The sequence below is a fragment of the Marmota monax genome, unplaced genomic scaffold (assembly GCF_021218885.2).
Source record: "Marmota monax isolate L192 unplaced genomic scaffold, Marmota_monax_Labrador192_F-V1.1 WCK01_AAM20220418_F8-fsc00064, whole genome shotgun sequence".
NCBI classification, from domain to species: domain Eukaryota; kingdom Metazoa; phylum Chordata; class Mammalia; order Rodentia; family Sciuridae; genus Marmota; species Marmota monax.
This window is the reverse complement of record NW_026694542.1, coordinates 10,692,625-10,716,330: the sequence shown is the minus strand read 5'-3', so window position 1 is coordinate 10,716,330 and position 23,706 is coordinate 10,692,625. Positions and strand designations below refer to the sequence as shown.

The 23,706-nt window shown below is 53.3% G+C and overlaps 1 protein-coding gene across 2 annotated transcripts; it reads right to left on the bottom strand.

The window, feature by feature from the left end:
- Positions 1–72: 72 nt before the first annotated feature.
- Positions 73–22,677, bottom strand: Erbb2 (erb-b2 receptor tyrosine kinase 2). 2 transcript variants are annotated; one of them, XM_046420429.2, is made up of 27 exons: positions 22,372–22,677; positions 16,018–16,169; positions 14,946–15,159; positions 13,862–13,996; positions 13,511–13,579; positions 13,217–13,332; positions 12,936–13,077; positions 11,994–12,113; positions 11,582–11,708; positions 9,656–9,729; positions 9,474–9,564; positions 9,073–9,272; positions 8,723–8,855; positions 8,551–8,641; positions 7,726–7,886; positions 5,763–5,810; positions 4,415–4,553; positions 4,213–4,335; positions 3,915–4,013; positions 3,466–3,651; positions 3,184–3,339; positions 2,990–3,065; positions 2,555–2,701; positions 2,052–2,149; positions 1,709–1,897; positions 1,186–1,438; positions 73–1,044 (listed from the first exon to the last, which is right to left on the bottom strand). In XM_046420429.2, the coding sequence occupies exons 1-27, from the start codon at positions 22,442–22,444 to the stop codon at positions 689–691; spliced, it is 3,768 nt and encodes a 1,255-aa protein (XP_046276385.1). In that variant the 5' UTR covers positions 22,445–22,677; the 3' UTR covers positions 73–688. The 2 variants fall into 2 exon arrangements, with proteins under 2 accessions (XP_046276385.1, XP_046276386.1); XM_046420430.2 differs by lacking the exon at positions 22,372–22,677 and adding an exon at positions 18,528–19,113.
- Between the last annotated feature and the right edge of the window lie 1,029 nt (positions 22,678–23,706).

Here is a 23,706-nt window from a genome sequence, read left to right as displayed (position 1 = left end):
TGGAGAAGAGACATCTTTCCCCAAACCCCAGGGACACCCCCCCTCCCCTTTCCACACAACACCCACTCTCCCTCTGGGTCCTTAATTCATCTTTAAAAAACAAGTAAAAACAAGGGCTGGGGTATAGCTCGGTGGTGGAGTGCTTGCCTAGCATGTGCCAGGACCTGTGTTCGATTCTTGGTACTGAAGGGGGGAAAACAAGTAAAAACATAACAAAAAAGCACTCTGTACAAGGATTGGTCTGGACGCTAGTACGGCTCCCTTCCTCCTGGAGCATAGCACTAGGTCTCAGGGACAGTCTCCCAATGTCTTGTTCTCAGAGACTCCCTTGGGGCCTCTTCCCTCCTAGGCCCAGCTTCTCTCTTGCTCTTGATTCTTCAGTAGGAAAGATCTGGAAGAAGAGGGCCAGGCTGGGTCACAGCCTCTGGTGAGGAGACTGTGGCCTTGATATCCATTAGACCCTAAAGTCTGGTGGGGCAGGGCTCCAAAATCCCCAGTGCTGCCTCCATGTCCAACCAGGCTGGGTCCCTCTCAGCTGCCTGGGGAATTCAAACAGGAAGGAAGGTTCCTTAGGACACATTCCTGGCATGGCAGTTTCCTCTACACATGGTCAGAGGGTTTCATGACCCAAGTCAGGCCTTCCCACTCCCTGAGAGCACAACAGGGCCTCAGCAGACTCGGCCCTGGCTCACACTGGCACATCCAGGCCCAGGTACTCAGGGTTCTCTGCTGTTGGGGTCCCTTCAAAGGTGCCAGGCGGAGATCCCCGCTCTGATGAGTCCTGGTCCCAGTAATAGAGGTTGTCAAAGGCTGGGCTGAAGGCAGGAGGAGGATGGGGCTGAGGGGCAGCACCTCCCCTGGGTGCCAAGTACTCGGGGTTCTCTACAGTACCCCCAAAGGCAAAAACGTCTTTGACAACCCCATTTTTCCCAGGGGAGAGAGTCTTGGGTCTTTCCAGAGTGGCACCAGCAGGGCAGACAGGAGGCAGAGGACCCTCTAAGGGTGAGGGGGGCTGTGGCCGAACCTCTGGCTGGTTCACATATTCTGAAAGGGCAAGAGAAGAGGACTTGTTAAAGAAAGGAACCAGGTATCCCAGCCACTATCACTGTCCCCCCAGCCAACCCTGCCTGAGGGTCCCCAGCTCCCCCGCCTCCACATCTCTGAGCTTGAGCTTGGATTCCATACCAGGCTGGGGGCTGCAGGTCAAGGGAGCAACGTAGCCATCAGTCTCGGGGGGCAGGGGTACTGTGGGGTCCTCACTGTACCGCTGTAGAGGGTTGGGGTCGTGTGTGGGGAGGCTCTGCAACCCCTTGGCTGCCCCTATTCCCAGGTCACCATCAAATACATCAGAGCCAGCCCCTTCTGAGGGGGCCAGAGGAGACCTTGGGGGATCTTCTTCAGAGGGCTCCAGCCCCAGTGTCAGCTCACCACCACCACTCTGGGGACAAGAGAGAAAGTTACGATGGGGTTCACTCCTGGGCCTGGAAGGGAGACTCTATGGGAGGTGACAGTATCACAGGAGAAAAACAGGTCACTTTTGGGGTATGATAGTCATGAGAGAAAGAAGGGGATGGGATACAGCAAGAATCCTCCTTAGGGACAATAAGGTCTCCATGAGAGGTGAAGGTCGGGAAACATTAGAGAAAAGGACCCTGGTCCATTGGGGTGGGAGAGGTAAACAGTCACCAGTGGGACCAAGGGCACTGACCCTGGTGGATGAGCTTCGGTGCCTGCGATGAGCTGTGCCCCCAGCACCTGGGGCAGGGTCTGGGCAGAAGAAGCCCTGTTGGGGTACCAGATACTCCTCAGCATCCACCAAGTCCCCCATGTCATCATCCTCCAGCAGCGAGCGGTAGAAGGTGCTGTCCAAGGGGCTGGCTGGACCCAAGTCCTCATTCTAGGGAGGAAGGAGAGAGGGTGCAGCTCCTCACCAACCCAGAGCATGGCCTCCCAGGAAAGCCCGGCGCCCAGGCCTCCTGTGCCTTTCTTCCCCTCTGTGGGAAGGAGGGAGCTCTTCATCAGAGGTAGGGAGAGGCAGGAACACCCAGTACCTGGATGACCACAAAGCGCTGGGGATCCCTGGCCATGCGGGAGAATTCAGCCACCAGCTCCCGGAATCTTGGCCGACATTCGGAGTCAATCATCCAACCTGGGGTGTGAGGGAGCTCAGCATGCAGCCTCCCCCCACCCCACATGGCTCTCATCCAGCCCGCCCTAGCTGCATCTCTTCTCCCACCCCCCTCCACTTTAACCTAGACGACTCCCAAAGAAGCCCAAAGCCCCTCACATGGTAGAGAAGCAGAACCTTGGGGCATTTCTACTGGTTTCCTTCCTTTTTAATTTTGCATATGTCTTTGGCTAGCTCTTCCTTTATAGCACTCAGAACTTCCACTGTGAATAGGATACCAGGTGGTTTTGAGTCTCCTTCAAGTACACCAGGGCCCCTAGGTCCATTCACATGCTGCTTTTGGTCCCCTCCAAGTCCCTTGTTGGTCCCCTCCACCCAGGACTTCCCACCCTTCCTCCATGCAGCCAGCACAGCCCCACTACACACATTTGACCATGATCATGTAGACATCAATGGTGCAGATGGGAGGCTGGGGCAGCCGCTCCCCTTTCTCCAGCAGGTCAGGGATCTCCCGGGCTGGGATCCCATCATAGGGTTTGGCCCCAAAAGTCATCAGCTCCCACACAGTGACACCTAGGACAGAGACAGGCATCAGGAGGAGGGGATCAGAGGGAGCTTTAGTGTAAGGAGCCCAAAGGCTCTGCCCAGGAGCCTGGTTTCATGGCAAGGAGAGTGGGACAGGATGCCAACAGACAGGATCTACCCAGTCTTTCCACAAACTGGACGGGCACAGACCCTGCAGGGTGGGGCACAGGCAGCTCTTCTCCCTCCCTCCTCAAACTGTGTCTCATCCTTCCACCAGCCTCCCCCCACCCCACCATGGCTCCTCATCCAGCCCTCCCTGCTGTTCCCACAGCACACCGTAGCTCCACACATCACTCTGATGGGTGAACCGCCGACGAAGAATGGACTCCAACGCCATCCACTTGATGGGCACCTGAGAGAGCGGAAGAGGAAGTCCTTCAGCTGGGTGTGGGGGAGGTAGCCCTTCTCGGAGTTTTGGGGGGTGGGGCAGATCCCACTCTGCCCGGCCTTGCTCTGCTCCCTCCTCTGACCTTGCCCCCGTCGGCATGGTACTCTGTCTCATCAATGTCCAACAGCCGAGCCAACCCAAAATCTGTAATCTTCACATGGTTGGGACTCTTGACCAGCACATTCCGGGCAGCTAGGTCCCTATGCACGAGCCGCACATCCTCCAGGTAGCTCATCCCCTGGAAGGGTGGATCTTGGAGTCAGGCCTCACCCTGGCCACACTGCCAGGATGCTTCCCAGCCTAGCTCTGTGGAGAGAAGGGTCTGCTTCCAAGGGGCCCGCCGAGCCCGGCTCCAAGTGCATACCTTGGCAATCTGCACACACCAGTTCAGCAGGTCCTGGGAGCCCAGGCGACCACGGTGTTCTCGGACGTGATCCAGGAGGCAGCCATAGGGCATAAGCTGTGTCACCAGTTGTACCGTGGATGTCAGGCAGATGCCCAGGAGTCGGGACACATAGGGGGAGCCCACACCAGCCATCACATACGCTTCCTGGGAGGAAGGGCACACTGAGAGGGCACAAACCCCCAGCCACCATCTTTCCCTCTCAAAGGGTGAGGGTATAGCTAGGAATCCTCACACCTTGCCCTACCCCACCCCGTCCATCACAAACCACAGCTGGGGTCTACAGACTGGGGTTAGTCAGGCTTTAGAGAGCCCACCCACTCCAATCCCAGTGAAGAGGGAACGACCCCCCAGCCCTACAGCCAGGAGGTCCCTCACAGATTCTCGCAGGACAGAGTGGAGGGGCTTACATCCAAGATTTCCTTGTTGGCTTTGGGGGATGTGTTTTCCCTCAACACTTTGATGGCCACAGGGATTTTCACATTCTCCCCATCAGGGATCCAGATGCCCTATGCAGCAAGAGGAGAGTGTAAGTGAGGACTGTGGTCCCTGTGCTCTGAATACCTTCCCCACCCTCTGGCTTAGCCTACCCCACCCCCAGACAGCACTGCCCAGGTTCTTGGCTGTCACCCCCACTCCATATCAGAACTCCTGACCACACCCCTCCAGGCACTGTCCCATTCTCCAGATCCTGGCTGGGCCCCTGACCTTGTAGACTGTGCCAAAAGCTCCGGATCCAAGAACTTTCACCTTCCTTAGCTCTGTCTCTTTCAAGATTCGCATCTGAGCCTGGTTGGGCATGGCTCCACTGGGTGTCAGCGGCTCCACCAGCTGGGTGAGGGGTGGTGGGTCAGTGCTGGGACTGGGCTGCAGACCCCAGGCTGGCTGGGAGGTCCTCGGCCTGCCTCACCTCGGTTTCCTGCAGCAGCCTCCGCATCGTGTATTTCCGGATCTTCTGTCGCCTTCGCTTGATTAGGATCCCAAAGACCAGTCCCATGACCACGAACAGCAGAATGCCCACCACAGCAGCAATGATGGATGTCACAGGGCTGGGGACAGAAGCCAAGGTCAGGGGTTGGGGGGCCAGTATGGGGCGGGGGTTTGAAGGGACCCCATGGAAAGACATAAAGTTCTCTGGCATTTGGAAAGGGTGACCCACAGGGTGACCCTCTCTTTCCTACTGTACAACCCGTCTTGGCTCCCTATTGCCTCCATAATAAAGTCCAAACCCCTTGTGAACACTTGCAGCCCCAGACATCCCCATCTCCCTATCCCCTGTGCTCTTGCCTTGGCTCTAACTCAGGACTCTAAAACTTCATGGCAGAAAACTCACCAAGGAACTTGTTAATATTCATAATTCTGGATTCCCACCCCCAGAGATTCTGATTGTTGCATAGGGTGGGGCCAGGAATGTGTACCCAGTGATCCTAGTGTTCTAGCTAATTTTTTCACCTCAGTTTATAATTTTCCACACCCCCCAGCATTTACACATGCTGTTCCTACTGCTAGGATCACCATTTCATCTGTTGAGACTCAGCTCATCCTGGGTAGAGAAAGATGGGTGTTTACCTGACATTCTTGTCTCCCCCCTCCCCTGTCACCCAGCACAGGGCCTGACACATGGCAAACCTCTAATGAATGTTTGCTTCTTGGACAAATGATTGCCTAAAACATACTTCGGTCTGTTTTTCTTCTTTCCAAAGCTCCCCACTGTCCAGACAATCAAGTCCTGTGGCTTGGTGGACAAGGCGCCTGCCCTCCAGATCTGGCCCTACCATGACTGCACTCAGCAGCCCACCACACCAGAACCTTCGATCAACCCTAGATTTCCCTGACACTTCTTCCCCAGGCTTTCCACCCAAATGCAAGGGAAATGCCTGCCCCTCTTTCAAGGTCTGGCTCAAATGCCACCTCCTCCTTGGAGACTCCCACTGCCCCCAGTTACGAATTTGCTAATTCCTCCTCAATCTACGTTGAATTCCAGGGAGTTGAACTTGGCCCGTGTCCCTCAAAAGATATCAAGCTACTCCAGAGTGGAAGGTATATATAATATACTGGGTATATTAGCACCCTTTCCCTGCAACACACCACCCCTAGCATCCCGACCAGGTCCTCCATCCACTTATTGAAGCAAATTGAAAGAAGGCTCAACAGTGTAAGAATGCGATGGAAAGGAACATGTCAGGTGATCCCTTTCTGCAACAGTGACCCCCCCACCCCCAGGGACAACACAGGTACCTCCTGGGGACCAGGCCCACCTGGCTCTCTGCTCAGCTGGGCAGCCCTTGTCATCCAGGTCCACGCAGCTGCAGGAAAGAGAGTCCCATCAACAACTCAGGGAACCAGCCTCCTGGGGTGGTTGTGGCTGGTTATTATCCCCTTTTTGACAAAGGCAGAAACTGGACTCAAGATCACCAGTGCTCTTTCTATCACCCCACAAGGTGATTCCTTCTCCAGATTGGGAACCCACATCCTGGCTCCCCTGCACCTCCCTGTGATGCATAGGAGTGGGGAGCAACCAGAGGAGCATTGAGCCTGAAAGCTTAACTATTCCTTCCATGAAAGAATCTCAGGGTAAACTGCACAACTTCTGAGACTAATCTGGCAATGCCTATTAAATAACAAGGAGAATTAATTCAGTGGTAAAAGCACACATGTGCTTAGCATGGACAAAGCCCTGGGTTCAATCCCCAACACCAACCAATCAATCAGCAGTGCCACCTGTCAGTATGCACCCTAAAAATGCCAATAGCAGCGTGCTAGGGGGCATGCACAGGATGTTCCTCCACACATGGAGCTGAATTGCAATAAGCTATTGAAAAAAAAAAAAAAAGAATAAGTAAGCTAAAAATAAGGACAGGGTTAAATTATGTCCATGCTAGAGTGTGAGTTGCTTTAAAAAAGTTGCTTTAAAAGTTGCTTCTTATGAGTTCAAATAGATTTATCTAAAAAAGAAGATAAATCTATTTGAACTCATAAGAAAGGATGCATGAAATAAGGAAGAAAGCAAAATTCAGAAAAATATGCAGAGTGTGGTCCATTTACATTAAGAAATGCCCATAAGGGGCTGGGGTTGTGGCTCAGCGGTAGAGCGCTCGCCTTGCACATGCGAGGCCCTGAGTTTGATCCTCAGCACCACATAAAAATAAATAAATAAAATAAAGGTATGAAAAAATTTAGAAAAAAATGTGTAATGCTTTAAAAAAATGCACACAAAATGACCATTTTGAATTTACACAAACAGCGATCCTTTTTTCTTTCTTTCTTTCTTTTTTTTCTTTTGGTGTTGGGGATAGAGCTACACCCCAGCCCCACAAAGAACAATTTTACATGATTCAATCAAAGAATGTTGAAAAAGTCTGGAAGGATATACACACAGAAGTCAATCCAGTGGTTCCCCCCAGGGAGAGGAGCTGGCTGGAGAGTGAAAGTGCATGTTTAGAACACAGGAAAACATTGCAAGATGCTATTTAAAAAAAAAAAAAATTGAAAATAATAGTATGGTCTATGATCCCAATTTGAAAAAGAAACGTGTTAGGCTATACACAGATAAACAGGCTGGAGGTGTAGCTCAGAGGTAGAATACATACCTAGCATGCATGGAGCCCTGGATTGGAGCCCCAGTATGGGAGAAAAAAAAAGATGGGGGGAAATATTCCAAATTATTATAATTTCATTTATTTATTTATTTTTGTATGTATGTATGTATGTACAGGAATTTAACCCAGGGGTGCTTAACCACTGAGCCACATCACCAGCCCTTTTTATTTTGAGACAGGGTCTCCCTAAGTTGCTTAGGGCCTTGCTAAGTTGCTAAAGCTGGCTTTGAACTTGCCATCCTCCTGCCTCAGCCTCCTGAGTTTTTGGGATTACAAGCATGCACCACCATGCGCAAGCTCCAAATTAGTAACAGAGGATAGATCTGCTAGCAACCTTCATTAATATCTCATGTGTTAGTTTAAATTAAGTCTGAGGGGCTGGAGATGTGGCTCAAGCGGTAGCGCGCTCGCCTGGCATGCGTGCGGCCCGGGTTCGATCCTCAGCACCACATACAAACAAAGATGTTGTGTCCGCCAAATACTAAAAAATAAATATTAAAAAATTCTCTCTCTCTCTCTCTCAAAAAAAAAAAATCTTCTTCTTTTAAAAATAAATTGTCTGAGTGAGTGAAGTCCCCTGCAGTGAAAGCCCTCCTTTCCACAGAAAAGTCCCCAGACTCACGAGTGAGTGCAGTTGATTGGGCAGGGCTGGCACATGCCCTCCTCATCCGGGAACTTCCAGATGGGCATGTAGGAGACATCAGCTTTAACACCACTGGGGCAGCGAGCCACACAGGAGGGAGGGTCCTTGTAGTGGGCACAGGCCACACACTGGTCAGCCTTCTGGATGGGGAGAAAAGGTTTGTGGGCAGCAGGAGCAGTCCCATAGGTCCCCTTTGTGGCCACTCAGCAGTACTTGTCTCCCTACTCTTCACTCAGTCTTGTGGACCCTCCTTCAAAGCTTGATCCCAAGAAGGGGTTTCAGCAGAGAAACTGAAGGTGCCCAGAGAGGGCCATGAGTTATCCAAGGTGTAAAGCAAGTGACGATGATCACTGTTATGTAGAAAGCCTCTTCAGTGCCTAGGTGCTGTGCCAAACCCTATTTAATTTTGCTCTCATCACACCCCCATCAGGTAGGTACCATTACAACAATCACTTTATAAATGAGAAAACCAAGGTTGGAAGCAGGGCCTGGATTCGAATCCAGGGAATCTGATGCCAGAGCACACAGGTCTAATCTCCTTAGCAAGCCACATCCAAGAACACAGGCCTCCTTGGGACCTTGTCACCATCTGAAAGGTCTTAGGCTCACAATCTGAAGGGGCAGCCCCAGCCTGGCAGTCCCCACATTCCAGCTTCCCTGACCTTTGGCCCTCCTGCCGTCCAGGTCTGAGTCCTGCGCACTCTCCAGGGAGATTTTACTAGACAACACACCCTGAGGCTTCTCCCCAATCTGCCATGTTCCTGCCGATACCCCTTCCCAGCTCTAAGCCAACCAGCACCTCACCGATCCAAAGCAGGTCTCTGAGCCATTCTGGGGCTGACACTCGGGGTGGCATGGTAGACAGTGCCTGTCACTCACATACTCCCTGGGGAGCCTGAGAGAAGGGATGAGTGATGAGTGGGTCTGAGAGAAACCTGTGCGTCCCTCCAGCTTCCCCCTCCTTCACCCCGCATACCCCTGCAGGACTCGGCATTTCTCCACGCACTCTTGGCCCCGAAGGAACTGGCTGCAGTTGACACACTGGGTGGGCCCTGGCCCCCAGCAGTGCCCATTGGCACACAGTGGGTAGCAGGACAGGCCCTCACCTCCTGCAGTGAGGAGAAAGGAGTCAGAGGGGACTGTGGATGTGACTCTGGGCTGAAGGAGTGGGGACAGGTGCTGGGCAATGCAAGCAGAGTCCTAAGAGTCCAGAAACAGAGGGAAGGGGAGGGCATGATGCCAAGGCAGCGTGGCAGAACCCAGTGAGAAGCTAAGGCAAGAGGTCAAGCCAGCCAGGGGCCCCCAGTGCTGGGCTCCCAGTCTCACCACACTCATCCTCCGGCCGGTTGCCACTGTGGAGCAGGGCCTGGTGGGGGTTCCGGAAGAGCTGGTCCCAGGGCACCGTGTGCACAAAGCAGAGGCGGGTGTTGCGGTGAATGAGGGCCAGCCCACTGCCCAGCTCCCTCAGTGAACGCAGTCCCAGCCAGCTGATGCCCAGCCCTTGCAGGGTCAATGAGTAGGCGCCACTATGGGAGGAGGGGCACTCAGATGCAGGGGCACCTGACCCCCACCCCTTCCAGGTCAGCAAAGGCTGCCCGTGCCTTCTGCCTGCCTCCAGAACACCCTGCGAACTCCTGTGAAAGGCTACTGCAGTGTCCTTGGGGAACAGGGCGCCTCCCACGCTCAGAGCTTCTCACAGAGAGCCCTCCCCACTCTCCAATGCTCACTCATGCAGAACGCGTCCCCGGATGACTCGCAGGTTCTGGAAGACACTGAGGTCAGGCAGGCTGTCTGGCCACGCTGAGATGTACAGGTAACCTGCAGGCAGAGGGTGAGGCTAGAGGTGTGGGGACAGGGAGAGAGCCCCCCACAACCCCCACGGAGCAGGATGCAGACATCCAGAGCCCACCTGTGATCTCCTCCAGGGTCTCAAACACTTTGAGCTGCTCAGGTTGTAGAGCGGCCGTGTTGGAGGCAGGATCCCTGGAAGGATCAGGAGGAAATCAGCAAGACCAGGAAGTAGGCGGGCATGAACCCAGAGAGGTCCAGCCACCCCACTCTCTACAGCCCACAAACACCTTTGCTTAACCCCTTTGCCCACTGAGCCCAGCTGTTCCCATTCTGGGCATCAGAGCCCGGCCCCTAGTTTGGCAGCACCTATCAAAACAATATTTGTATCTTTTGATCTAAAAATCTTACTTCTAGGAATGTGGCCCAGAGAAATACTGGCCTCTGTTGTCAGAGGTGGATACAAGGCAGAACTGTTTGAATGAGCAAAAACTGAAAATGACCTAAGTGTCCATCAATGAAGAGGGGTGCGGTTAAATAAACCCTCATATCCGCAGACTACAGAATGAAAACCTGGGAGTGTTTAGCATCTGCAGGCACTGTTCTGAATGTAACCAATTCTAACTCAGACTTTATAACCACCTTAGGATGTCGGGACTATTATTGACCCCATTGTGCAGATGAGGAAACTAAGGCACAGCAACAAGACTAATAAGTGCAAGATTAAGCGGTGGTAGAGCCTGGTTTCAAACCAGTCAGCGTCCCAAGTCCGGGCTCTCAGCTGCCTGTCTTTGCTGCCACCTGCTCCGTAGTTGTTAAAAGAAGCAGGCAGTGCGACGCAAACTGAGCAGTTCTCCAAAGCAAAGGCACACGGTTGCTCACAACATGCTCCCATTTAAATAATCCACCCTCCCAGCTCAGCCACGAAAACTGTTTCTCTGTATGTCTGTCTACAAAGATACAAGTGCTCAGATGAACACAACTGATAGTGGTTCTCTCTGGGATGGGGAATAGAAGTAAAGGAAACTTTGGAAGGGTATTTTCTTCTTTTTGAATATTATTTTTAATTAAAGTATAATTTACATACAATAACATGCAGATTTTTAGTGTACCGTGTGATGACTGTTGACAATTGCATTCACCCATGTATCTATCACAGTCGATATTCAGTACATTTCCACCTCCTCAGAAATAGCCCTAGTGAGTGGGCTGGGGCTCTGGCTCAGTGGTAGCACACTTGCCTAGCATGTGTGAGGCACTGGGTTCGATTCTCAGCACCACATATAAATAAATAAAATTTTAAAAAGAAATAGTCCCAGTGTCCCTCTCCAGGCCTCTGCCCTGGGGCAACCACTGATCTTCTCAACAGAGTGGTTCCCCCGACCCCCACCCCAGATACTGGGGATTGAACCCAGGGGTGCTTTACCACTGAGCCACATCACTAGCCCTCTTTTGGGACAGGGTCATGCTAAGTTGCCAAAGCTGGCCTTGAACTTGAGCTCCTCGTGCCTCAGCCTCTCAAGCTGCTGGAATTACAGGCATGTGTCATCCCAGCTCACCAGAGTGGTTTTATCTGTCCATAAAGAGAATCATATAGTGTGGAGCCTATGTGATTCTGGCCTCTTCTGCTTAACATGTTTTTTGAGATCCACTCACGCTGTGGGTACAGGAGGTTCATTTCTTTTTGCTTTGTGCAGGACTGCACTGTATGGCTGTATCACCGTTGGTTTATTCATCCATCTACTGACATTCAACTTTGGATCATTTCCAATTTGAGGCTATTATGAATAAAGCTGCTATCAACTTGGGGAATTATACTTACCTGGATGGCTTGATCTCCATACAAGCCCATGTTCAAGGATAACATGTCACTGGCAAAAATACCCCTCCACCTCCCAGCTCCTACTGGTCCCCCAGCTGCCTCCTTTGCCTTCCTGGCTCCCCACCTCTGTCTCCCTCCATTCCCCAGAGAGGCTGCTGCTACAGCTAGGTGCTCGGGATGAGGTATCTGCCCTGACACTGCCTAGGCCATTGTGCCCACCCTTACCCATCAAAGCTCTCTGGCAAAAATGCCAGGCTCCCAAAGATCTTCTTGCAGCCAGCAAACTCCTGGATATTGGCACTGGTCACTGCCCTCGCCGCCCGCAGATGCTCCATGCCCAGACCATAGCACACTGCAGGAGTAGGGGGCAGGAGGGGAAGGGGCTGGGTCATCCCCATGTGGAGCACCAGGGTCCTAACTGCAGTCTACACCTGGGCCCCCAGATCCTTTCCCCACATAGGCAGGAGGCACCGGGAAACTTGGGGGACTGATATAGGCAGGGCCAGGAGCAGAGTCACTGGGAAAAAAGGACCAGGTCCCAGAAGGGCCTAAGGAATAGTAGAACAGAGTGGGCTGGACCAGGCTGGGATGCACAGGGACAGGAATTACAGCTGGTCTGGGAGCAGGGGTTGGGTACCTCGAGCACAGGGCTTGCTGCATTTCTCACACCGCTGGGTCCCGTCCTCCCCTGTCACTTCTTGGTTGTTCAGAGGGCAGACCAGGGTGCAGGATCCCACATCCGTAGAGAGGTAGTTGTCTGCAGAGATCAGAAACACGTATCTATGTACCCTATTCCTTTGTACCTCATCATGAGCAGTGTCTTCTGTGCCCAGGTACAAGAAGAGTACTATCTACAAATACTTAAATGCCCTTACTATATGTCTGGGCACTTGACATTCATTTACTCTTATAACAACTGTATGTGATCAGCAGTTATATTTTCATTTTTTGCCAAAAAGGAAACCAAAGCACAGAATTATGTAAATTATTCAAGGTCATTGTGCTAGTAAGCAGAAGAGCCAGGATTGGAGCCCAAATGGTCTGGCTCCACACCTTGTCCTCTCACCCACGAAAAGGAGGTGCAGCCTGGACCTAAAGGCCCACTACAGTCTCCCACAAGATGAGGAAAGAGATTCCCCAGGTTCAAGCCCAATCCCTAAATGTCCATCAGTGAATAGAGGTGCTATTAAATAAAACCCTGATCTTTGCAGACCATAAAATAAAGCCTGACCTTTAGGAATGCTTACACTAGCTTTTAGGCAGTGTTACTAAATGCTTGACAAATATTAACTCACTCAACCCTTATGAGGTTGGGACTATTATTGCCCCATTTTACAGATGAGGAAACTAAGGCCCAGTGAGGCCACATGCCTTGTAAGCGGGAGGGCCAGATTTCAAACCTGGCTCCCAAGTCTGGCTCTCAGCTGCCTGTCTTTGCTGCCACCTCCTCCATAGCTGTTAAAAGAACCAGACGACCAGCCCTCCAAAGCAAGGGCACACGGTACTCAAAATCCATTCCCATTTACATACACCATCCTCCAGCCAAATGATTGAACCATGCTTTTCTCCCAGCACTCACAGGGACAGGTGGTCACACAGCTGGCGCCAAAGGTATAACGGCCCTCAGGGTTGGGCATGGACTCAAAGGTGTCTGTGTTGTAAGTGACCAGGGCTGGGCAGTGCAGTTCACAGATGCCACTATGGTTGAAGTGGAGGCAAGCCTGATGGGGACAAGCAGCGGGCTGTCACTGAGCTGTTTCCCCCAGTGTGCCAGGGGCAACCGGGCGTAGCAGGCAAAGTGCCCACCCTCTTGCATCTTAGTGAGGAAGCACGATGGGCACCAAGCACAAAGGCACATACCAGGCAGTCTGAATGCTTGGGGCCCGTGCAGCCGGCAGCACACTGCTCATGGCAGCAGTCGGTGGGCAGCGTGCCCTTGCAGCGGGCACAGCCACTGGCACAAATGGTGCGTGTCACTGTTGGACAAAGGACAGGATGAGGGCATGCAGTGGCCCAGACACCAATCCTCACCAGCATCACCTTCTGGGGGAAACTTCCTGTTCCAGGGAAGTCACCAGGGACCTGTTGTCCCACCTCTCCCATGTCACCTGTTTTCCCACCCCGCCCCAGATGCTAGGCCTCCCCAAGACTCACGGCTCTGACAGTCCTGGGAACCTTCTCCCCAGCAGTGGTTGGCTTTACAGGCTGGAGAACAGGGTTGGCCTAGGAGAGAACCAGAGAGAGGCGGCGGGAGATGGAGTGCAGCGAGAGGGTGGAGAGACACAGCCACAGAGACAAGAGGCGGGATGTGCCACGTGGGAAACCCAGAGGGACAGGGAGAGACAGAGACAAAGAGACACAGGAATAGCAGGAGGACCCGAGAAGGGGGAAATGGGGAGGTCAAGGCAGGGGTGTGGCTGTAGGTCAGGAGTTTGGGGTTGGGTGGGCTGTCAGAGAAGAGGCCACAGGTAGGGAAGGACACAGGCAAGGAGGGACGTGACTTACAGGCCCGTGAGCGGTTGGTGTCTATCACCGTAAGTGCCAGCTGGTTGTTCTTGTGGAAGATGTCCTTCCACAAAATCGTGTCCTGGTAGCAGAGCTGGGGGTTCCGCTGGATCAAGACTCCTCCCTTCAGGATCTCTGTGGGGTAGGCAATAATCAGTGGATTGTATTCTCATGGGTCACCTCTGTTCTCCCTTGGGGCCTCCTGCCTTCTGAAGGGCGCAGGCCTCTTAAACAACCCCCTGGCTCCCCGGAAAGCAGAAAGACATCTTTAGCATCTTTCAGGCCTGCCGACACCCCCGAGCCCAACACGAACAACCTGAGACGAGGCGGGAGTGAGCAGATGGGTGGGGTCCAGATGTTCCCATGGGTATGAGCGCTCTCCTTTCCTTTCCCCTCACCCTTGCACACCTCTTGGCAGTAAAAAAGGGGTCTGAGGGTGCAGCTCAATGGTAGAACAACAACTCAGCACATGCAAGATCCTGGGTTTGATCTCTAGCATCACAAAAAAATAAGAGGCTGGAACCCAGATTAACCAATAACTTGCTGTATAACCCTGAGCAAGTCATTTATTCTCTGTAAGCCTCAGTTTACTCATCTGTAAAATGAGACTAACAATGATGGATTAGTAGCAGTATTCACAAGATTACTGTATCCCGCATGAAAAACCTGGCATTCAGAGGTTGGGACACTGTCACCTCCAGGGCCATCACCTAGAATTCCATAAATTGTTGACTGCATACTTGTACTGAGTCAAGTGGGGGCAAAAACCCAGGCTGCATTCTAACGATTAAATTGCACATGCTGGTACAAGCTGCTGTGACTTACTAGAAAGAAAGGAAATCTGTCTGTCTGTTGTTTTGTGCGTGTGGTGCCGGGAACGGAACCGGAACCTCCCAGTTCTAGACAAGCGCTCTGCCATGAAGCCACACGGCAACCCCCTTTCCAGTCGTCACAGGGCTCCTTCCCAGCCTCTGCCTGCCTCTACCCGGAGGGGACACTACTTGTAATTCACACAGACCCTCTCTGTGACTAGCAGTGGCCCTGCTCCCCAAAACCAAGAGACTTCAATGATGGAGAGGGCTACCTGTAAGGCTTCGAAGCTGCAGCTCCCGTAGCCCTCCAGGAAAAGCCCCTGGAGCAGGGGTGGCACTGTCCAGAGGGTCTCCATTGTCTAACACCGCCAAGGCATAGCTGTCCTCGAAGAGTTGGGTGCCTCGTACAATCCGCAGCCTCTGCAGAGGGACTCGCCTCACTTGGTTGTGAGCAATGAGCATGTAGCCCTGCACCTCCTGGATGTCCTGGGAGGGAACAGGGCAGGGTGGGGGATGAGGTGGCCCGGCCCTGGACCATTGCTATCCCCCTGGGACCCCTGGGACTGCTCCGGGATCTTTGGCAAGGTCCCCAGCCATTGAGCGGGTCTGCTCCCTCAGGCAGGAAATGGAGATGGAGGCCATTCCTCACCTGGCCAGATTCTTGGATGATCTAAACAGATAATGCTGGGGGTGGGGGCGCTTTGTGAGCGGTGAGCAAGGTCTGCACACTTGCTCTGCATCTCAGTATCTTCTTCTATAAAAGGGAAGGCCTAGATAAGTGATGTCTGCCATCTAGTGCACCTGCAGCCCCGCTCCAGCGGGCTGGTCTCCTCTTTCCTGCTCATCACCTTTCCACAGACATTTCTCTGTGACCTTCACAATGGGTCCCCTGGGATGCCTATTGGTCCCAATATACAGATAGGGAAATTGAGACCTAGTGAAGCTAAGGAGTCTAGACCACATGCACATCCCTGGTCAGTGACAGAACGGGACCTGGAACGCATATTTCTACCAACCCTTTCCACCACTCTAGGCAGGAGAGGGACAACAACCGTTGGAAGGACAGCTGGAGGGGGAAGTGATCATGCTGGCAAGATGTCACAAAATTTAGCAGAAACAGAATTGCATCCCACTCAGAGATGTCCATGGCCAGTCCCATTACAGAGGGAGTCAACCAGTTTTGCAGTAGAAGGAATAGGGGTTAGACATCAGAAAGGACATGCTGATTGAGAAACTACAATAAGAGAGGAAATATAGGGAAAGGGTCCCCTCTTATACCACCCCCAATAAGCAGAAGGCTCAGCCCCACCCGGTGGGCCTGGCTGCTCTGCCCATAGGCCTCACCTGCAGGAAGGAGAGGCTGGCATTAGCGGGCAGGTAGGTCAGTTCCAAGTTACCCTGCACCACCTGACAACCCTGGTAGAGGTGGCGGAGCATGTCGAGGTGGGTCTCAGGACTGGCCGGGAGCCGTAGCTTCATGTCTGTGCCCGTGCACACTGGTGGGAGAGAGGAGGTGGGTCAGGACTCTGCCCAGTGACTTCTGACCTGGCCACCTCCTCCACACCCACTCCGTGGAGTCAGGCCAGCTCTGACAGGAAGAAAGCATGGTTGACGGGCCCCCTCCTCCCACCCACCTCCTTGCACCTACAGGATCGGCAGCAGAAGAAAGCTTTCGTGTTGGGGAAGAATAGGGAAATTTGGGACGATGGTCCTTCTGGCTGGGCCACCCTGAGCATCCAGAGGGGCCCCAGTGTGTCAGCCCTGTAGGGCTTGCTGCCAATACAGGGTGTCAGCTGGCAAAGAAAGCTTCCCTTTGTCCCAAAGGCACAACTCAGGGCCATGGGGTAAAAATCCCCCAAGAAGTGATGATGAATCATGGACCCTCTGGATACCCCCTGCCCTTCTCCAAGCCATTCCAACACACCCACATGCCCACCTCCTGGCAAGGGGTACTGGCCCCCACAATGCCACCAGCAAGTGGGGAAGGAGAGTAAACTGGAGTCATAGCTGGAGCATTGGGCACCCAGGGGCCTGGTCATCACTGCAGGACCTCTGGAATTCCCCCATGCAGAGGAAGAAAGTCTCAGAGCCCAGTTAAGGGATCCAGCTGCAGATCATGGGCCAGAGTGAAGCATGTTCCACAGCTTCCTACGCCAGCACCCTCACCCTTGGCACCTCCTCAGGGCAAAGCTCCAGAACCAGTTGGCACAACCTATGCCACGAAACTTCTGCCACAAGGGCACTACGTCAGCCCTGTGTACCTGCCCGGCACCAACCGTCTGCCAAGGGGCATCGGGATGAACTACCACACCTCACCCACCTGCATCTCAGCCTCGTGTCCTTGAGATCAGAAGCATCTACCAAGCCCAGGTGTGCTAGAAGTGTAAATCACCCTGTGAGGGGGCTCTGGGCAGCAGTTAGGACCAGGCCTGCCAGCAGGGGGGAGATTAAAGTGCCCAGTTCAACTTGTTTTTCTGCTCTGGTGAAAAGATGAATCACCTGGTGCGTCTTGCCCAGGAGGCTGGGGAGCAGGAGGGGGAGGGCACCCTTGGACACACAGGCCCACAGGTGCCTGATGCCCAGAATTCCTGGCAATTGCTGCTCTACCTCCCAGGGACTCGTGCAGATTCAAAGGACAGCACAATAACCAGCTACAGGTGCTGACGCCAGGGGACCTGCTCTCCCAGCGACTTGGAGCCTAAGGTCAAATGCTAGGTGGTGAAAAGATATCCACCTGCCTCCAGAGAGCTGGGTGAGGTTGGAGGGCAAGTCCCCGAGTTTCCCACCTGTGCCAACGGCCACAGACTGGTGGCCTCTCAGTAACACCCAGAGTGGTCCCTACTGGCATGGCTCCTGGGCAGATAGAAAAGGAAACAAAGAGGAAGGAGGGGGAGGGCCCCAAAATAGAGCTCCAGGGTCCACCTCCCAGATGAGGAGAGAGACTGTCAGGCCTCCCCACTCCATGCCACACCCACGTATTCCCACTCCCCTTCCTCAGGCCCTCCCCCCACTAGGCTCCCAAGAGAAACAGGAGCTGGGGGTGGCAGGCCAGGCCCAAAATAACGCACTGCTGCCAGGACCTCCCCCGGTCTCGCAGCTTCAGCTGCTTTATAGGCGCAGCTGTCTCTAGGCTCAGACCCCAGGCCCTGGCCAAGCTGGGGACAGGGACCCACCCGCTGCAACAGTTCACCCCTGTGGTTCTCTGCAGCCTCCAAGGGATACCAGCTGTGGCAGCCAAGCAACAGGAAAACAACAGTGACAACCACCACAGGCAACTGAGCTGAGCTCCTACTGTGTGCTCAGCAGAAACTCGGTGGAGCCTCCTCATCCTCCAGAGACTGGGGCTAGCATCCCTATTTTGCCAAGAAGAACAGGTGGACAGGGATTACATCCTCCCAAGGTCAGGTCATAAAGCTTGTGAGTGACAGAGGTACGATTCGAACTCAGGTCTGTCTGCCTTAGACCCTGCCATTAAGCCTAACTGCACACACAAATAATGCACCACACCCCACACAAACGTAAACACACACCAACTCTCCCGATGCTACCAATCAACACACCCGAGCACCAAGCAGGGCAGGGTGGCTGGGCTGGGCAGCAGGTCAGAAAGAATGGGAGCCCCGCCCCACCAGGCAGTTTGTTTACCTGATTTGTGGCTGATTTGAGTAAGACTTAAAAAGCGTTTGCAGACAGGTGGTAAAATTGGTACCCTTGAGAGCTACGCACAGGGAGTTGGAGGTTAACCCGCCCACCAAGCCCCCTCCTGAGCCATGAGGAGAGGTCAAAAAGGCCTCCTGGACACCTTCCACCTGACTCTCCACCTCCCAAGCAGTATCCCCAGCCCCAGTCCTCACCAAGGTCCCCATAGCCATTCTGCCTTCATTGATTTTCTTCGGGGCCAGATGGTCCTAAATCCACACAGGGTGCTCTTTGTCCCTAGGGAACCTGCCTCTCAGGAGCCCCATCCTCCAACTTTCTGGGGCAAAGACTGAGGCAGGACCAGTCCAAAACCAGGGCAGGACCCATAAGTGAGTATTGCCAAATGAATGAATGAATATGTCCAGAGTGAGCAAAGCAAAAGGGATCACTGAGGTCACAGTATTCATCCCCTCTGGTGCTGAGGTGGTTACAGTCCATGTCCCTCCTGCTGGACTTTGGTGGTCAGAGCTTGGCCCCAGCCCTAGGAGTTCTCCAGTGAATTCTCCCCATGGCCGTCAGCCCCAGCTGCTTCTCTTGCTTACAGCACAAAAGTCAAAGCGTCCTTCCATCTCCATCAACACTACCAGGAAACTATGGGCGTTGCCAAAGCTCCTCTCTCCCCAGCCCTCAAGGCCAGAGCCCACTCAAGTGTCTCCAGGACTCACCTCCGCACGCACCTGGAGTATAGAGCATGGTATCAGGCTAAGGCCTGGGGTCAGGGTCTTTGGAGCAAAAACCCTAGCTGGACCATTCATTGTATGACCTTGAGCACATCTCTAGACCTCCAGGGCAGAAGCCAAATCAGTCATCTCTACGCCCAGCAGTGCCTCGATTTAGTCGCCACTCAGTGAATATTTACGGACCTAAACTTGGCCCTAACAACTCTTACTCCCTCAGAGAAGGTCCATGAGATTAAAAGAGAGGATAAATCCAGAAGCAGTCTGTAAACATGACAAGGCTTTGTAAACAGAACTGGGGCAACACAAACATTAGCTATAATAATTCTCCCACTCCTCCTGAGAGCACACATGCCCTGCCCCTACTTGGGCTCTCTTCCCAGGGCTGGGGATGATGGGTGACCTAGCAAAAGATGGAAGTGTCACTCCAGATGGGTTTCCCACAGGTAGAGGCAGGGAGGGGTTTTCTTTCTAGCTCACTCCATCACCTAGGGGCAGGCACACCTACCAGGGACCTTGTAACAGCTCCCCAGCCCAGCCTCACACTGGCCCCTCATACTTCCACTCCAGCTGCCTCCCTTGCCCACAGGCATGTCTGTGGCCCCTGGCCTCTGCCCTCTACGGACCTCCATCCCTGGCCAGAATGGGAGGGCTCAAGAGGAAAGCAGGCATGGACCACACAGGAAGGGAGAACTCCTCAGTCAGGAGGGACCCTCAGGCCCTCTCAGTCCACCGTCTACAGCCGGGATAAGTGGGTGGGAAGGCCACGCTTCTGAGTAACATGGTAGCACTCTTGTCCCATGCGCTGCCTGGCTGCCCCAAGACTTTGCTCAAACCATTGCTGTTGAGTGAAATAAGACTTTAACCAACTCTCAATGCCTCCTCACGAAGAGTCCAAAAATGCCCTAGAAATTATTGGATAGCTGGGGAGCCTTGGATAAGTCTCTTCATTTCTCTAAACTCCACTTTTCTCATCTGTCACCTACTTCACCATATGTTGTAGAGATCAAATGAAAACACCTCTGGATTACATCTGGCTTATAGGAAGCACACTGTACCTTTTTTAAAAGGCAAAAAGAGGCAAGAGAGGGTCATACAATACAGCAGGATATGGGTAATCCCAAATCAAAAGAAGTGCTTTCTACTTGACTTAGGAATGTGATATATTTATCTTTTCATATTTTATCTTCTCTTTTCAGCTGTTCTTCCCTGAATATTAAAAAATAAGTACTTTCCCTACATATAGTAAATAGAACTGTTAGAAGAACCATACTGGAATTAAGATATAAATGAGCTCTACAAGAGTAAAAAGATGTTTTGGCTGCAATTTCCAAAACTTTGACCTCAAAGAAAGATCTCAGCAAAATCCCAAACTTCTGGGCCTTTTCTGTCACTCTGGCCCTAACTTCCAGCCCTGGGATATATCTGGGTGCTCCACCTGCACATCACACTCTGTCTCTGTGCATTTTGAGGGGTGAAGACAGGAGGAGGCCCCAGCGAAGAGAACCCAGCCCTCAGATCCCACCTCTGCAGCACCAGGCCACTCCCTGCCAACTCCACTCCCAGGCTAAGGTGAGGAGGGCACAGCCAGGCTGGCCTCACCCTTCTCATCAGAAGGTCAGAGGTGAAGATGCTGCCTGGGAAACAGGGAGGGGAAGGATGGGCTCCCTGGAGAGGAGCCTTCTTCCTAGGCAAGGAGGTGAAGGGCCACCTCCCGTTGTTTACAGCAGATCTGGCCCAGCACCTTGAGGGAGTTCCTGGAGAGGGCAGAGTTCAGCTTGTGTCCCCAAGTCAGCAGGGAGACTGCTGTTTGGCAACACAAAGCCACACAAACAATCACACCACACAACTCAGGGTAGACACGCAGAGCAGCCTCAAACACACAATGACATGGCCACTGGGGCAACACGAAGCTTGATGACACCCACCCCCTCCCCAGATTCTCTGATCTATGGAGACTACCCATTGCTCCCAGAACACCCTCTTTTTTTTCCTTTTCCCATGACCCAGTGATTCAGTGAGCAGTGTCCCCCAGTGTTCCAGGTGGATTAATATTGTGATCTAGAATGTCTGGTTACCCTGCTTGGAGTCCAGTCTGGGCCCCACCACTTACTGGTTGCTACTTAACCTCTTTCAGTCCAGGTTTTCACCTGAAAAATGGGATACTAACAGGATTTCTACTCTGTTTGTTCCCAGGACTAAAGAAGGGAATGCATGCAAAACACTATGCGTGATGCCTGGCAGAGTAGACCCAGCCCAGAGTATGTCAGCTTTTATCATTACTGGTACAGATGGATGGATGGGTCAGGAGACACACTGCAGGGATCACCCCTCCACATGCAGTATGAAGGAAGAGGCAGCAGCACAACCCAGCCCTCTCTTCACTCCCATCTGGCTTTATTTCTCTTAACTTCCCTTCCCTCAACCACCCAGGAATCCCTTCCTTAAACCTCTCCCACTCTAACTAAGCTAGAAACCAGGAAACCCCCACCACCACCCTCCTTTGCCCATACTCTCCAAAAGTCCCAAAGCACGCAGTCCCAAAGCTGGCCCTAAGAAAATCTGTTCAAAACTCAGTGATAAGGCGTTTGCCTAACATGCTGGAGGTCCTGGGTGCCATCCCCAGCACCAAAAAAAAAAAAAAAAAAAGTTGTTCAAAACAAATGCCTGCCCCTCCCCCCAACCCAGACCCCAACATGAGGCAACTCTGCAGCCTACCGGCCACCCCTCCTCCCCGCTTGGCAGGACAGGTTCCTTTCTCCACTGCCCCCCTCCTCCCGACCCTGCCTGAAGCTTGAGTAACTAAACCCAATTGGCTGAAGGGGGGCGGGGAGGGGGAGGGGCAGGGCAGAGGGGACCCCCGAGGAATCTAGCCCAGTCCAGTCCCGAGGCGAGGCTGCCAACTGGAAAAGCTTTGAGAAAGCGTCCGGGGGCTCCGAAGGGGGAACACACGCACGCATGCACACACACACACACACACACACACTCCCTCCCTCCCTCTCTCTCTCTCACGCACACACACTCCCCACGCAAAAACCCTCTGGAGAAAAACTTTCTGAACAATCTCAGAACTTTCCTGACAAGCTCCCGGCGCCCTCTCCGAGTCGCGAAAGCTCGGGTCCCTACAATGGGCTGACGGCGCCGCTTCAGCGTGACCGACCCCCGCCCCACCTTCTCCGCCCCCTCTCGGCCGTGGGCCCCTAGGCTCCGAGTGCCCGCACGGTCGCACAGTCGCCGGGCGGCTCTGCCCGCCTCGGCCGTCGGCGGGGACTCTGGCTGCAGGGCCGGTGGCCGGTCCGTCCCCTCCCCACACCAGACCCACCTTGGGTGCCCGCGGCTCCGGGGGGCAGGAGGGCGAGGAGGAGCCCCCAGCGGCACCAGGCCGCCAGCTCCATGGTGCTCACTGCGGCTCCGGCCCCATGGCTCGGGCTGCACCGGGCTGCGGGTGCGGGGTGCGGCGGGGGCAAGGGCCGGGCGCGCGGCCCGGAAAGACGGCCTGGGCTGGGGCGCGAGGCTGCTCGCGGGGCTCTCCGGCTCTAGGGTCCCGGTAGAGGGGAATCTCAGCTCCACAACTTCATGCTGCACTTCCTCAAGCTGCCCTCCTCCTCCACCTCCTTCGCCGCCCGTGATTGGGAGCAGCGCGCTCCCGGCTCGCCCCCCCACCCCTCCAACTGCATTCCAACAAGTCTGGGAGTGGCAACTCCCAGCTTCACTTTCTCCCTCTCGGCGCAGGCCTGGGTGCGTCCCTCCCAGCGCCCGGTCGCCTGGGTTGCCTGCAGTTCTCACCCATTTCCGTGGAGAAGCCCTAAAAGCAGACGAGGGTGATCATCGTCCTCCCGTGGAGTCTGGGTCAAATTCTCCAGGCTGCCATCCTTGACCCTTTGAAACCTCAGGTTTTTTATCTTAAACATTCCTGGGGAGTTTGCATCCTACTCCATCACATGCCTATTTGTTTTAATATCAAATAATGGTTTCTCCACTACATTCTCAAGTAAAATTGACACTCAAGGAGGGCATGTGTTGTGTCTGTGTCTTCCAGGACTCCCTGAGATAGCTTCTCAAATCTTTTGGGTATCTCCAGTCAAAAAAGCATGATATTGAAGGGGTCTACAAATCTGGGAGGAGAGGCTTCTATCTCAATCCTTCCAAGAACATCTTTCCGGTTTCTTTATGGGGGCACTAAGCACCCAATTCGTTCAAAGTTTCTTCTCAGCTCCTTACCTTTTATCAGCTTGTTAATTCCACTTTGAGTCCCTGACCCTTTTCCTAAGACCTGGTGGTAGGCAGGGGATAGAGAGAAGGCCTATTTTTATTGAAAATTCCAACAACATATTGCACGGGACATTCTTATACTAACAAATTAGTCATTGTTTATCTGAAATTCAAATTTCACTGGACATCCTTACTTTTATTTGCTAAATCTGTCAATGCTAGTTGGAATGCTGTAGTCAACAACACACCTGTACTGGTCAAGAAGGGATTATAGAGCCAGGCACAGTGTGGGGCATGCCTGTAATCCCAGCAGCTCAGGAGACTGAGGCAGAAGTTTAAAGTCAGCCTCAGTAAAAGCGAGTTACTTAGGGCCTTGCTAAGTTGCTGAGGCTGGCTTTGAACTTGAGATTCTCCTGCCTCAGCCTCCTGAGCTGCTGGGATTACA